Here is a 14,090-nt window from a genome sequence, read left to right on the forward strand (position 1 = left end):
TCCAATAGGCATGATTTGATTTGTCATACTTTGTTTAAGTAATATAGTTTTTTCTTTATGGACCAGAAGAACTGTTTTGTGACCAAAGTTGTGTTCATTCTACCTTGCACCTTAAAATTTAGGTTTATTCAAATATAGATTAGCTTGTTGGATTTGGGTTCAAATAAATTGTAATATATCGACACTCCATTTTATCATAGGCGATGTGATAGTGGGATGGATCTTTTTTTTGGATATTGTATCACCGATATCTATTCAATTAGCATACAGAGGAAGTATATATAGCGAGTCTGCAAATGGGAAATAGATTCATAGCAAAAGAGGATGATCATCTACATTGCAATTTCATCCAAGTATGCTATTTTGCTTTTAGAATTATCTTTCGAATGTTTTCCGTTGGAGTAGCCTTAAGAATAACCAACGACAAATAGAGTCTCACTGTATTGGATCTCGGATGTGAATCCTCTACTGGATCGCCTTCCACAACGTGCGGATCTGTACCGACCGGAATCTAATCCGATTCTGAATCAAAGTGTTGGGCGTGGATTCTCATTTTGGAAAGATTTGCCCGTCGGATTCTGATATGGATTCTGGTTCGAATCCAATAAAAGCGTTCCACTACCCAACAGCAGTCGGGACGGCTGAGGCAGAGCGCACGACAGCCGACGAAGATTCCACCATCAAGATAGAGTAGTATTATTGTAAATTTTCTCATCGGCATTTTAGCATACACTAATACTGCAGCTTGATCTTGCGCGTGTAGTCTTGTCATCCGCTCAAATCTCACCCATTTTGCTGGTATTGGAGTCGGCAGCAAATCCTTCTTCAAATCATGCATAACTCTCTCTCGATCTCGTTTCACGCCCCTCACACTCTCCTCCTCCTCCTCGTTTTGCTTCCATGGGGTACTACGTCATGTGACGCTCGCTACCATGTCCCTCAGCAACTAATCGTTTGCTTTTTGGCGTCGCAGTGCTCGGGGCGGTAGGACAGGAAGGCTTCTGCTCCGTCCCTCCTTCCGTCGTCGCCGAGTCGAGATCGAAGCCTCTGTACTGGAAAGTCACAAACCCCACCCTCTCTCCGGCCAACCTCCAAGGTATTACCTAAAATTAAGGAAGATCGTTGTTTTTGATAGATATCGTCGATTCTGATGGAAAAGAAAGACGATTGTTCTTGCTGTTCCGAGGTGGAGTACTATTTCCTTTGATTCACCATTGTTTCATAGGTTTAGGGCTTCTTGATAAGTTAGATTCTTGATTCACAATTGCTTCATTGATTTTTTGGCTCTTCTTGCTAGAAACTGATGATTTATTTAAAAAAATTCTTGGTATTTCAAGGTAGATTTTTTTTTTAATGGTGGATGAAAAGGTTGGGTGAATGTAGGTCAGGGCTTCTTGATGAGTTCTGTGACGATGGTTAATAGTACCAATTATTGAAAATATTTGGCTCACTTCTTGTGAAGGACACACCTTACTGTAGCATGCATGGGCTATGCTCTGTGACTAGGATATGTTCCATCCTGCTTTTTCCTTTATATGATGTTGCACGGCATGGATATCCATTTACTAGATTCCTTGTGTCCAATTGAATCCTTGAACATTTGGAATCACTTTGCATGAATAGTTTGCTACTTCTGCGTATCTGTCCTATTCTATTATAAGATAATGCATATAACGAGCAATGATCATCTACAGTCTAGATTCATATTGGATTTCGTGCTGAAAATGGGAATAGAGATGCTAATAGATCTGAAGTTATAGCTTCTAAGAGCTAAGTTACATGATACTAAGAACAAATAAACATATAGACGTTGTGTAAGATGCCAAGACGCTTGCTTTTACATGGTCAGCTGTATGTCCGACTAGCATTTTATTGTAGACTTGTCATCTAGGCGTAGAAGTCAGTGGTGAACTGCTGACCTGACTATAAATTTCTTCAGGTATTTGGAATAGTTATAATGGCATAAATCTTTCATAATAAGCTGCTGCAAGAAAGATAAAAGAAGTGACAGAATTGACAAGATTTCACTAGTGTGGGTTTGGGTCTAAGACTCTGTGGAGTGTTAACATATGCATCTTTATCCTTACAACCGAGGAGTTTATTTGTGAAACTTTAATACTGATCACTTATATCGCAACCTTACTATGATGCGATAAGGCCCTTTTGACAAAGGTAGCATTATGCTATAGTACTACAAGTAATAAAAAGGGTCCCAAATAGCTTTTGTGAATTGGGACAACTTATGGAAAGTCTCGTTATAATTCTTTAAACTGATGGATACGAAGTCCCAACTTTTATCGGTCTTTTATTTACTAATTTCCAGATTTACCTGGCTTTACACGAAGTGTTTACAGATGGGACCATGCTCTTATAACACCAGAAAGCCATGTATTCAGCCCTCTGCCAGATTGGTACATTACTTTGCTTCTCTGTGAACTTTTTGGCTGATAAAAATTATATTGAAATTCTCTCCTATAACTTTGTAACTCATTTTGTAGGGTTAACACATTGGGGGCATACTTGATCACTCCAGCAATGGGGGCACATTTTTCTATGTATTTGGCAAAGATGCAAGGTACCAATCCAAATATCTGGCATCTCGTCTAGCTTTTTTGAGAAATTATTACATCGATATCTCATTGTCATATTTGTCTTTTTTGTGCTGCATGGTGCTTGAACATACCGTGGAGTTTTGAAATCTTAAACTTCTTGCTATGCATTTCTTGTTAGTCTAAATGGAAACTTAAAAAATCATACTGTCTGGAAAAAAAGGAAAATAAATCATACTGTCTACTGTGGTAGTTTCTAATTTGAGAAGTTAATGTGACAGGGCATTATTAGGTAAAAAGGTGGTTTTAAGCTCATTGCAGTAACCTATGTCTTTTCTTTGTCATGATAAACCAACATATGCAAAATATAATTACGAGGAAAGATTTAATCTTCTACCTTTTAGTTTGTGAAAATGGTGTGAAAATAAAGATGAAATTGGTAAAGTAAACCAAGGATTACTGATGCTTGGTCATGTGGTAATGTTTCGTCTGCTTGTTATTAGCTGTGCGTTGGCATATTCTTCATTTTCTTGATGCTGTTGTACTTGCTATTTTTGGTTGATGGATCATATCAATCTCTGATTGTCGCTGTTATTCAATGCAGAAAATTCCAGATCAGGACTACCCCCAAAAGATGTTGAAAGGTTCCATTTACTGGTTGATGCTTGCTTTTGTTGAAGACCTAATTACAACAGCCTATAATTAATTGCTAGCATTAGTACAATATAATGTCTGCTTCATACTATTTTTTATATAATTAGCATCAGTATTTTCAAAATGCTAATAGATGTGATAGATATTGCTGACATAAAGACATAGAAGTGATAGAAAAGAAAAAACTCTTGAGGACTTGAGTGCTGAGTCAATTTACATAACTTTATCTACGCAAGTAGAGGTTTTAAGTCAAGACTTGAATCCTAGTGCCCAGATTACTGTTTTGTAATCGTTAAACACTTCTAAGATATCTTGGAGTTTGACTTTGTTTACTCGGTCACGCATAGACTTGACATCAGTTTAGTGCTACCTTTTTTTTTCATTCTTGGCTTTAGCACATAGTTTCTGAGAGTTGTACTGAGAAATTAGTTTCCAAGAATTGTCTGGGTACAGAATGGTCTTTGATCTCAAGGTATATGTTAGTAGCTTAGTACACAGGATAAATAATATACAGTGTAAGAAGGAATTGTTAACAATATAATTCTAGGTGTATTCACGGGATGTGGGTACGGTTTATAACAAAATAAATTTAGAGAAAATTCGGTTGCCAAAGTACAAAGAATTGTAAGTGAAGTTAAATTACAAGGTGGGGTTTGAGCTTCCAAATTACAAACTAATCTAAAATTTTGAACTTCTTTCTCAGCAGGGGTTCTTTGATGTGCTTGGAGGTAATTGGGATTTTCAAACTTATGATTAAGCATTAGCATCCTTCAGCGTCTCATTTTTATACTTCTTTAGGTTTTTTTGTTCTGTTTAACTTAGAAGTAATCTTCAATACCATTGAAAATTTTGTATTTACTATTTATTTACTTTTCTGATGATTCATCCAGGTTTGTCTTTGTGGTTGATGGTGGTGTCACATTTTCAAATGGTTCGATAATTGATCATAAGTTGCCTGTAAGAGATTCTATTTAATTTTTATTTGTTATTCTGGCTCATTAATAGATAGTTACTGTTAGTTTTTTATGTTGATGGTTCTGGAAACCTGATTGATTATCCAGCACATGCACAAATACCTTCGAGACAGTAGAGATACTTGTCTTGATTTTTTTGCTACTTAAATATATTTTTTGGGCTAGCTTTTTGCTACATATTGTGCATCTGATCAGGGATTCTTGTGCAAATTTACACAGCTTAAGACTAATGAATCTCATGAGTGTGCATGCAAAATTACTCCTAGGTGTGAGTCTAGGTGTGACCCTGTTGCTTCTGTAGACAACAAGCAAGGCGATCATCTACAATTTTTTTCCTATGATAACATTAGGTTCAAGGAGGTGTCTTGTTCCTTCATTAAATTCTACATGGAGTCAGTTAATTATGAATCTCATGAGAAATTTTTTAATTAATTTGTTTGTGTCATTATATCTTCCTTTTCTTTTAGAATGTTGATACCAAATCTCAATCATAAACATGTGAGCAATCGAACACTAATTTAGGCATGAGCCTTAGTTGGTAAAAGCAATTATATACCCTGTCAAACCTACTTATGTTGGTTCTGTTCCCAACTTGGTAGATGCCTCTTGGTCTATTTTTATAAGTCTAAATATTTTTGCCAAATCATAAAAGGGTGGATAATAAAAACAAACCTTCCACTTGTGGGTCAAGGCTGCTAATATTTATCCTTTTAGACCCAACAATGAATGAAGCATTGAGCACCATTAAGTTGCAATCATGTTGTAAGCATGTTGTAGCAGGGAAGTTATATTTCTAAATACATTGTATTTATTATGCTGTCTTCATTTTGAATTTTGTTGTGAAATGGGTTAAGTATATCTTTTCTGCCCTATTATAACCTGAAGATCTTGCTTGAATGTAGGTCGATTCATATGCCTATCTGCCTCCGAATGTAGAACATCTGTTAAAGTGTGACACAACAGCTACAATTCTTATTTTCGAGCGTAGGTTGTTTATCTGAATTTCATATGCTTTTTTTTTTTCATAATGTTCCTGTATCATATTTGATGAGTATTCAGTTCTCGTCTTCTTTAATTTAATCATATACATTAATGTGAAATATTCTTTACTTGATTCTCATCTTCTTTAGTTTAGTCATACACAAACATGATATACTCTGTAGCTTTCACTCGTCAGTATATTTGTAGCTTCCACTCATCAGTCATCTTATTTGCGCCAACTTGTCTCTTCTAGGTATATTAGCCTAGAAAACCATTGTCCTGAACAAATTATTGGTTCAACTGAGAAGCAACCACTTCTTGAAACTCCAGGGGAGGTAAAATTTGAAATTTATGACATCTGCCACATAGACTTATAATTTTTGTATTTTAATTTGTCTTAGATTTTCTCTTTACCTGTTTATGACTAGGTGTTTGAACTAAGGAAACTGCTGCCAACTTCTGCCCCTTATGATTTCAATATTCACGTAAGTTACTACAAACAGTAGCTGTATCTATTCTTACACTATTGACTATCCTACCTGAAAGTATAAATGCTGTCTTTTTTTCGCTTTAATATATCTTACAGATAGTCAATTGTTGATTCAGAATTGTTTGATCATAAGGTTTAAAAAAATTGGGATTATAATGATACTTACTGAGTTTTGTGAACCATTTTAAATAACATTTGAATTCTTTTTTATCATATTTCTTGCTGCCTTCTCTTCTGATGATATTGGAAATGTAAAATTGTTCTGATGTCATTATTATAAAAACTACATACAGAGATAAATTTTATGAATTTTTTGGTCACTACAGGGGCTCATTGAATGCTGTGCATTCTTCATTTGCCATTTGGCAGTCATAATTGTCAAGATTATACATGCTGGCATTTGACAGAATAGTAATTCTTCAAAGTTCAGTATTTGAGTTTGTGTTCCTGTCCTCATATCTATAGGATCAGTCAAAGGTTGCTCATAATGGCAAATCTATGTCTTTGTCCTGAGCCTTCTATGTCTTCTAATTGCAGATTATGGATTTCCAACCTGGAGAATATCTTAATGTCAAGGTTTGTGTAACTTCCTTTCTAGCTATGTCTGCAACTAAGACTTCAGGGGCAAGTGTATTCAGAAAGGAGTTTTCTGGTCATTTACTTTGACATGGGCTACAACTTGAGTGATTTTGCTTTGCTTGTCGTAATAGGAAGTTCACTACAATCAGCACGGTTTGCTACTACTAGAGGGACAAGGAATATATCGCCTGGGTGACAGCTGGTAAGGCTATAAATAGGAAAGCCAGGGTTCTTTTATTTAGATTTGATGCATTATACATATACATAAATGAGTGCTCTCATCTAAAGATGGCTATTCTTGTTTGTCTTGTGCTGCTTTTGATGCATGAAGATAGATTCTTCTCATGTTCTATCATATGCTCTTTTAAAACAGGTACCCGGTTCAAGCAGGCGACGTCATTTGGATGGCACCGTTTGTACCTCAGTGGTAAGCTTCGAATGAATGATGAACGATGCTTTCAAACAAGGTCTAGTTTTTATCAGCTTCACAAACTCCTGTCCTCTCTGTATCTTCAGGTATGCAGCACTCGGAAAGACCCCATCAAGATACCTGCTCTACAAGGATGTCAACAGGAATCCGCTGTAGAACTAATTGATACATGCAAATGCTGAATAGCCCAGTTTTTGAACCAAATTCCTGTGTTTGTAACAGCAAACTATGATCTGAACCCTGTTGTGCAAATTAAGGAAATGGAACATTGTTTGAAAGCACTTTGTGCTTTTTGCTTGTCATTCCACAAGTTTAGAGGAGACTTTTGTGCTTTTTGCTTTTCTATTCCCATGGATGAGATGACACTCCATTTTTAAATGAATTGGAAGTTCAGCAGTGGCATGCCTATGGAAACTTTTGGATACTTATCACTCGTGATATTTGTCACTCTTGGGTTTGGTTAATCAGTTCGGATCGAATCAAACCAATTTTAAGATATATCAGCATGATCAAGTTTACTAAAGCCTTTAATCGATTTAAACTGATCAATGAAACCATTCATAAGGTTCAATTTGATCCGATTTTAATATCATAATTTTACAAATAATATAAATTTAATTTGATAAATCTTATCGTGTCGATCTAATTTGACTAAGATTTTGATTTGATTTAACTTATTTGAATCGATTGGCTAAATCAAAGCAGTTCATTTGAAAGATATATATTTTTTTAATTATTTAAAATTATAAATTGATTAATAAAACTGAATTAATCAATTTTAAACTAGTTCGATTAGGTAAGTCCAAATTGGTTTGGACAGATATCTTACTTAGATCGAATCGAAAATCCAGTTTTGTAAGTCGAACCAGTTTGAATACCCTCAGCAAACAACATCACATTATTGGCTGTCATTATCATGCTTTTAAGGTGAACATCTTTAAATCGACAACAACAACAACACAGCATAACAGATTCAGACTCACTCCAAGAATAATAGACACAATCCACAAACACGTACAAATCTGTGCAACTCAGTCACAATGCTTGCAAGACTCACAAGTCAAATGGATTCTAGGAAATCCCCACTGCTTTCGACTTCGATCTCATCGTCGGGATCGACTTCATCAACTTCCACCAACTCCGAAACTAGATTGTTGGCCACTTTGGGGTGTTCTGCCGGCTTCTTTGCCTCTTCAATGATGCGCATGATGTCTTCGACGCTCTGGGAGGGCTGATCATTGTTGCCTTCGAAGTTTGTCTTCTCACCATTTATGATTTCTTTGGGAAGGTTCTTTAGAAACCAAGGATACTGTTTTATCTCCGGAATTGTAATCCTCTACAAGAAGATGAAGGCTTAGTACTGCTGCAGTGCTAATTGGATGCTATGGAACATGAAGAATGTCACACCTTCAATGGGTTGGCGACGAAAATTTGTGATAGAAGTTGCCGGCACTCTGAAGATATACGAATATAATCGGGGACGGAGTACTGAACATTTAGTATTCTCTGTTCCACATGCATTGTTAATCCTAAAGGACTCCTGGGAAGGCAACTCAAGAAAGAGAAAAAGGTAAATTCTCAAGAAAACTTACACTTATAGTCTTCCGGAAGTTTCTGGGATCTTCAGGATCCTCAAATGGGTATGAGCCAACCAACATCACGTACAATGTGACACCACAAGACCAAACATCTGCAATCTGGATTCGAGGAATATCACATCATTTAATGTGAAATATAATTAACCACTAAAACTCTCTAAGACTCGAACACTAGAAAAAGGATGTTTAGGCATTTTGCAATTCATAATCACAAGTGACACAATCATCATTGGTAGGTAGATCGAAGCAATTCCGAGCATAAAACATAACCGAAGGATGACTGCTTGCAAGATATTGTGACACAAGCTGAAAGAGACTTTAGCAGAAGTATATCAACAATTAGAGAAGAAAACATCATGTATATCGGCAAACATGTTGGCAATCCAACAGTTTCTTCATTACCAATCTACACTCTACAAGAAATGCTGTAACATGCTGACCGATGCAGACAAGGTCATGCCTTGCCCAGCTGACATGGTATCGGCATGGAGGTCCAACGCGTGTTGATCGTATGATACTATACATTATACTGGTTTATTATGCCTGCCAGCATGGACTATATGGCCCACGCCACGAATTTTTGGCCGTATCATATTGTGTTGATGTGTAACTAGCATGGGTCATGATGGTGAAAATTGAAACCATTATTCATAACACACAAATCGACGGATGCTAGTAACATGATTAAGATGTGATGGGACTAAATTGTTGTTTTGATTATCTAAGATTTTGCTTAACTACATACAGATTAAGTGCCAAAAGACTATATACAACAAAACTTAGGAGAGTTACCTTGCCATCGTATTCTTTTCTTGATAGTACTTCCGGTGCGATGTAGGCTGGAGTACCCACTGTTGACTTGGGTTGTGAATGCAACAAAGCAGACTGCAAGCCAACAAGGACAAACATATCGATAAATGTAAGCACTGTAATTGACACCAAATTCATAGACCAAAATGTAATTGTACCTTTGAGTACCCAAAGTCACATATTTTAACACGCGGTGTTGGACTTCCGTCCAAGAGTGTATTCTCGAGTTTAAGATCACGGTGACAGATTTCCTACATAGAAGGAAATAATACTTGAAATAATTTTCTTTTATTCTCTCAAATAATTCAGATCCAGGCTTGTAGTAATGTACCATAGAATGACAATAACTGACTCCCGATATCAGCTGCTGAAAGAAATACCTTGCCTGTTTAAGATGAAATAAATAGCAAATAAATCATACAAAAACCCAAAAAGATGAAAAAAAACATCGGCTGTGCATGAGCTTGCAGCAATGTGAAACTAAAGACTTTAAACAACCTCATCTTCACTAAACCGACCGGCACTGCATATCCTCTCAAAGAGTTCACCACCAGCGGCGTATTCCATGACTATGGCTAGATGTGTTGGTGTCAGCACTACCTGCAAGTATTCATTTGTCAGAAGTGAAACAATGATCTTATTTGCATGTAGTTGTCTCTGTACAATGAAGTAGTTCTTTTAAGCAGATCTCATAAATCGAAGTTATGGATTTCTTCATTTGGATCAAATGAGTAATGCTGTTTCGCGCAGAAAGTGAAACAAAATCAATAAAAAGTACTAAGAAGGCATTCTCTATAATAAAAACGATAGAGAAGTAGAGAAATATCTCGAGTGAGAGGGTAAGGATGCAGCTTAATTTTCACCTGGAGGATATCTCTCAGACAGACATTTTGGATTAGCTGAAAAACCGTACAAAGCATGTTGTCAAAAATATTGAAGCAGACATTATGGATGACCGATGAATTAACCAAAACTATCTATTAATGATATGATCCGAGAAATATCATCCTTCTCACATAGTTATGCTAGCATGCACGATGCTTTTTACATTTATAAGCAGCAATTGGTGATCAAATAACAGTAAGATGACAATTTAAAGGCACCGTCGACAACAATTTGAAATGACAGAGTGCAAGAGCAATTGCACAAGAAGATGAATTAGAAGAGCCTAAATTTCAATCCATGTAGTTCGTAGGATAAAAATGAGCGATCTACACTTCAAACAGTCTAGAATTTATTGCAGATTCGATCGAAATATAATGAATGAGCCATTAGACCAGTCATCATTTCCGGCACATCAACACCTGCTAGGCAATTCTACTGAACAGGAAATCTACTAATTACAAAGTGAGTTCGAGTTCTTACCTCCTTGAACCGGACGATATTAGGATGCCTCAAGGACTTGTGGTTAATTATTTCTCTCAGCACATGCTCATCGATCTAAAGAACAAACAAAGTTCAGCATCAAGAGCAATATGAACAATAAATTTCTCACCATAAGGACAACAAAAACATAATTTCTCATGAAAATAACAAAAGAGCTGAAATTGTTGTATATTACAATCAAAACAAGAACTGAGCAATGCAAACTTTTGGAAAGTCGAGCATATGGTAATAGACATTAAACAACAGCAACCCTCATCCAATCAATTCAACCTACGGACAGATGATCTGAGAGAGAAGCAAAACACAGTTGCCAAGAAGAAAAAGATCGATCCAAATAGGCCAATTCTACTCAAAACCACGAAATCGAGATCAAAACCCTTTCGTGAAACTCCCACCACAACAATCTCCAGAGAAGTAAGAACAAGGGAGAGCTTTTCTGCAACTGAACTCAAACGATCGACCTCCACCTCGAATCCCAAGCTTAAATGAAGCAGATGAACGAGATGAAGAAGACGGCCATCAAGACCGACAAACCAAGAACCCGATTCAACCATAAAGATTCGATTTTTTTCCCCCACAGAATTCTTAGGGCACCACCTTCTTCCCCCTTTCGATGTACTTGACTGCAACGAGCTCGCCCGTCTTCTTGTCCTTCACCAGCCTCGCCACCCCAAAGTTCCCGGCTCCCAGCTCCTTCAGCAGCTCGTACCTCTCCTCCATCCGCCCGCCCAACACCGACCCCACGCCGAACGAAACAGGGGCAGCGTTCGGATTGCTTCGAAGGAATCCACCACCAGAGTCAATAGATCATCCTCACCCCCACCCCGGTCGCTTTCTTCGAGGACACGTTTCGATGGCGGAGTGCATTCGGCGAGGGCGACACCGCAACAAGGACACGCGTTGCGGGAAGGCGAGGTGGGGGCGTGGGGATGGGCTCCGGTCGCCATCCTTTAAAATGCAAGGTCGCTTTCAGAGAAGCCATTTGTGCGCCTCAGCAAACTACAGAGCACGGCAATGGATTGACCTCGAGTGACCTCTCCGCCTGCTGTTCCTGTGGATCTCGTGCAAGACCTCGAATTTACACGCAGGGCGAGATCAAGAAGCACGAAGGATTCAATCTTTCTTCCCTGCCTACCCGAAAGTCGATCTTGCGAGAAGCTTATTGCATCTCCTCTGTAGATTCCCTGCCTCCTTGTCCAATTTGCATCCCAGGGATGCAGCCAGACATTTGGCACAGTTTCAGCTGTCAAAAGACAAGGAAATCAAAGCTTGGGAATGGCGGAATCAGCAACTTTGATGTGAAACCGCCGCAAAGTATCTACAAGAATTCATTCCAGAGGAACTCGAGTCCAAGAACTCTGTTGGCTCATCCATGGTTCATGATTAGCAGCAAGAAGAATGGCCCCTAGCAATCTAGAGATAGCAAAAACGTCAATGTTTTTGGAATGGAACGATCCAGAGATTGAATTGTTTCCCCTTATGCTATGTGGGATGGTGGCCAAGACAGGCTTAAGACATGTCTGTAAATGAAGTCAGGTTATCACCTTCATTCTATCCGGGCAGGAGACATGTCTGCAAATAGTAGGGCACGTCTTGCAATGCTGCTTTACTAACACAATCAATTTCGTGGTCATCAACTCTAACAAAAAAGGTACAAGAACATAATATCTACAGAAGAAGAACAGCAGAACATCTACTGGTCGAAGCCTCACTTTACTTTGCCTTCTTTTAAAGGTCAAAGCATCAGAGAACAGCAGAAGCAGCAACAAGAAGAAGAAGACCTCCTTTGGAGGCAGGAAAAATTTACAGTGGACTTCGTGTAATACCGCAGGTCTCATCCTATACAATCGCGAGAGCTTCCTCATCATGTATAGATCTCTTTCCCTTCCCCTCGTCTCTTCCTCTCGTGGGATCTCCTCTTTGTAGGGAGAAGCCCATAGCCTCTGATCCAACAGCGTGGTGATCACCCAGCCACTTGCCTCCTCGCACCGGAGGCCTTCGCGGAGAGATTCCATCTCTTCTCCTTGGCCTCGTCGATCTCGATCCGCTCTTGCCGGCACTCCTCGCTACAGAACGGTGTGTCCCCTCTGCAAACAACCAACACCAGCACCAATTCAGCCACACGCTCGCTCGCCGAGGCGGCTCGAGAAGCGGGCGGGAGATCGAACCTGTACATGAAGATGTCGCGGTTGCGGGAAAGCGGCTTCCTGCAGAGCGAGCAGGAGTCCAAGAAGTGGCGAGGCTCGCACTCGCCGTCGACCTCGTCCTCGTCGAAGCCGTAGCTGAACAACCTTCTCGGCCCGGGCGGCGACAGGGGTCCCCCCATCAGGGTGCCTCTGTGGCAAGAGCGCGTGGGGTAAGCGACGTAGGAGGCGCAGCCGGAGAAGCCAGCCCCGAGGTCGGAGGCGGCCAAGGTTCCATAGGAAGAAGAGATGGCAGAGGAATCCATGGGGAGCTCGAGCCGTGTGAGAAAGATGAGGAAGACGGGGGGAGGGGCGGGCTATAAAGGTAGCGTGGAAACTGCGGCTGGCCATTGGAATCCGTGGGAATCCATCGGCGGAGCGGGGCGGAAAAGGAGGCGTCGCCATCGCCTGTTTCCGTATCCCGGTTTGGGTTTGGTTAGATTCTCTAAGTTGCCATTTACCATGGGAAGAGGAAATGAAGACTCAAGATTGCCCCCTCTTGATTCCATCAATCACGCAACTGCCACTGCAATCAATGCCGGTCAGAGTGGATTAGTAGGATAGTGTCACGTGGAGTTAACCTGACGTGGTGGCGTTTTCGTACTTAATCAAACAGACTACAAAGCCGCCGCAGGGATCGTTCGTTTCCTCGGCCTCTCCACCCAACCATCGTCAGCCACGACGTCACCGCTTCCCTCCACGCTTCCGCTTGTCGTCTTCCGCCGTGGTCTACCCTCCTGTTTTCCGGGTCACGTCTGCCGACGTGGAGCCCCCGGGAATCGGTCGATTCACCTGCATCGGGAATCGCGAGCTGTCCGGGAAACGATCTGCACTCTCCCTTCTCCAACGTAGTGGGAAGAGACGGGTTGATGATGCGTCGGCGTGGGTGTCCGTCGTGGTATTATTGGTGAGGTGAATAATGGAAATATATATATATATATATATATATAATATTATTACATATAATATTATTACTTTATAATAATAGTAGTGCTCGAAGCGATCAACGATCATAATAATTGTTATGATTGAGTAGGTGCAAAGTTACAAGTACAGACAGACTGCTGTTTTAAGAAAACCAGGACGAAGATTCTAGAAGCACATAGAGAGCACAAAGGCTTCTTCTTTCAAGGGTATCACCAAATTCCCATGTCTGGAATTGAATTGACTGTGTAATTGAGGTTTGGTACATTGATTCCAGGAGTTGTTGTCATTTTGCATGCATCCAATTACCCTTCACATCACTCTCTCTCTCTCTCTCTCTCTTGAGACAGTGTTTCCATTCTATCCTGGTATTTGCTTGATTTGTGTGTTGGGAATAGGATTGATGTGAACTGTTTGACTTGAAAAGTAAGCATGACTATTTCCACCCTACATTTTGTATTTTTTTTTTATTGCATGTTTTGAGGAAATTTGTGATTAATGTGATCGTGTTATTTGTCCTCTCAATGTATAT

At 39.5% G+C, this 14,090-nt stretch overlaps 3 protein-coding genes across 6 annotated transcripts; 1 reads left to right on the top strand and 2 right to left on the bottom strand.

Annotated features, from left to right (window-relative positions):
• Window positions 1–500: 500 nt before the first annotated feature.
• LOC135637853 ((S)-ureidoglycine aminohydrolase-like) lies at window positions 501–7,059 on the top strand. 3 transcript variants are annotated; one of them, XM_065150690.1, is made up of 14 exons: window positions 501–690; window positions 764–798; window positions 974–1,096; window positions 2,324–2,411; window positions 2,499–2,575; window positions 3,154–3,193; window positions 4,094–4,160; window positions 5,080–5,165; window positions 5,412–5,493; window positions 5,587–5,643; window positions 6,186–6,224; window positions 6,359–6,429; window positions 6,601–6,654; window positions 6,744–7,059. In XM_065150690.1, exons 1-14 carry the CDS (start codon window positions 584–586, stop codon window positions 6,811–6,813), a joined length of 996 nt encoding a protein of 331 aa, XP_065006762.1. In that variant the 5' UTR covers window positions 501–583; the 3' UTR covers window positions 6,814–7,059. The 3 variants fall into 3 exon arrangements, with proteins under 3 accessions (XP_065006762.1, XP_065006763.1, XP_065006764.1); XM_065150691.1 differs by having other exon boundaries at window positions 600–690; window positions 764–905; XM_065150692.1 differs by lacking the exon at window positions 501–690 and having other exon boundaries at window positions 708–905.
• Window positions 7,060–7,540: 481 nt separating this feature from the next.
• LOC103984458 (serine/threonine-protein kinase SAPK3) lies at window positions 7,541–11,427 on the bottom strand. 2 transcript variants are annotated; one of them, XM_065152699.1, is made up of 10 exons: window positions 11,049–11,256; window positions 10,431–10,505; window positions 9,929–9,964; window positions 9,564–9,665; window positions 9,397–9,450; window positions 9,224–9,316; window positions 9,048–9,140; window positions 8,250–8,354; window positions 8,065–8,163; window positions 7,541–7,993 (listed from the first exon to the last, which is right to left on the bottom strand). In XM_065152699.1, exons 1-10 carry the CDS (start codon window positions 11,169–11,171, stop codon window positions 7,718–7,720), a joined length of 1,056 nt encoding a protein of 351 aa, XP_065008771.1. In that variant the 5' UTR covers window positions 11,172–11,256; the 3' UTR covers window positions 7,541–7,717. The 2 variants fall into 2 exon arrangements, with proteins under 2 accessions (XP_065008771.1, XP_009400221.2); XM_009401946.3 differs by lacking the exon at window positions 9,929–9,964 and having other exon boundaries at window positions 11,049–11,427.
• Window positions 11,428–12,340: 913 nt separating this feature from the next.
• Window positions 12,341–12,994, bottom strand: LOC135639012 (FCS-Like Zinc finger 1-like). The gene is made up of 2 exons (XM_065152700.1): window positions 12,620–12,994; window positions 12,341–12,538 (listed from the first exon to the last, which is right to left on the bottom strand). The coding sequence occupies exons 1-2, from the start codon at window positions 12,898–12,900 to the stop codon at window positions 12,415–12,417; spliced, it is 405 nt and encodes a 134-aa protein (XP_065008772.1). The 5' UTR covers window positions 12,901–12,994; the 3' UTR covers window positions 12,341–12,414.
• Window positions 12,995–14,090: the final 1,096 nt, after the last annotated feature.

Source organism: Musa acuminata, chromosome BXJ3-5 (genome assembly GCF_036884655.1).
Source record: "Musa acuminata AAA Group cultivar baxijiao chromosome BXJ3-5, Cavendish_Baxijiao_AAA, whole genome shotgun sequence".
NCBI lineage: Eukaryota > Viridiplantae > Streptophyta > Magnoliopsida > Zingiberales > Musaceae > Musa > Musa acuminata.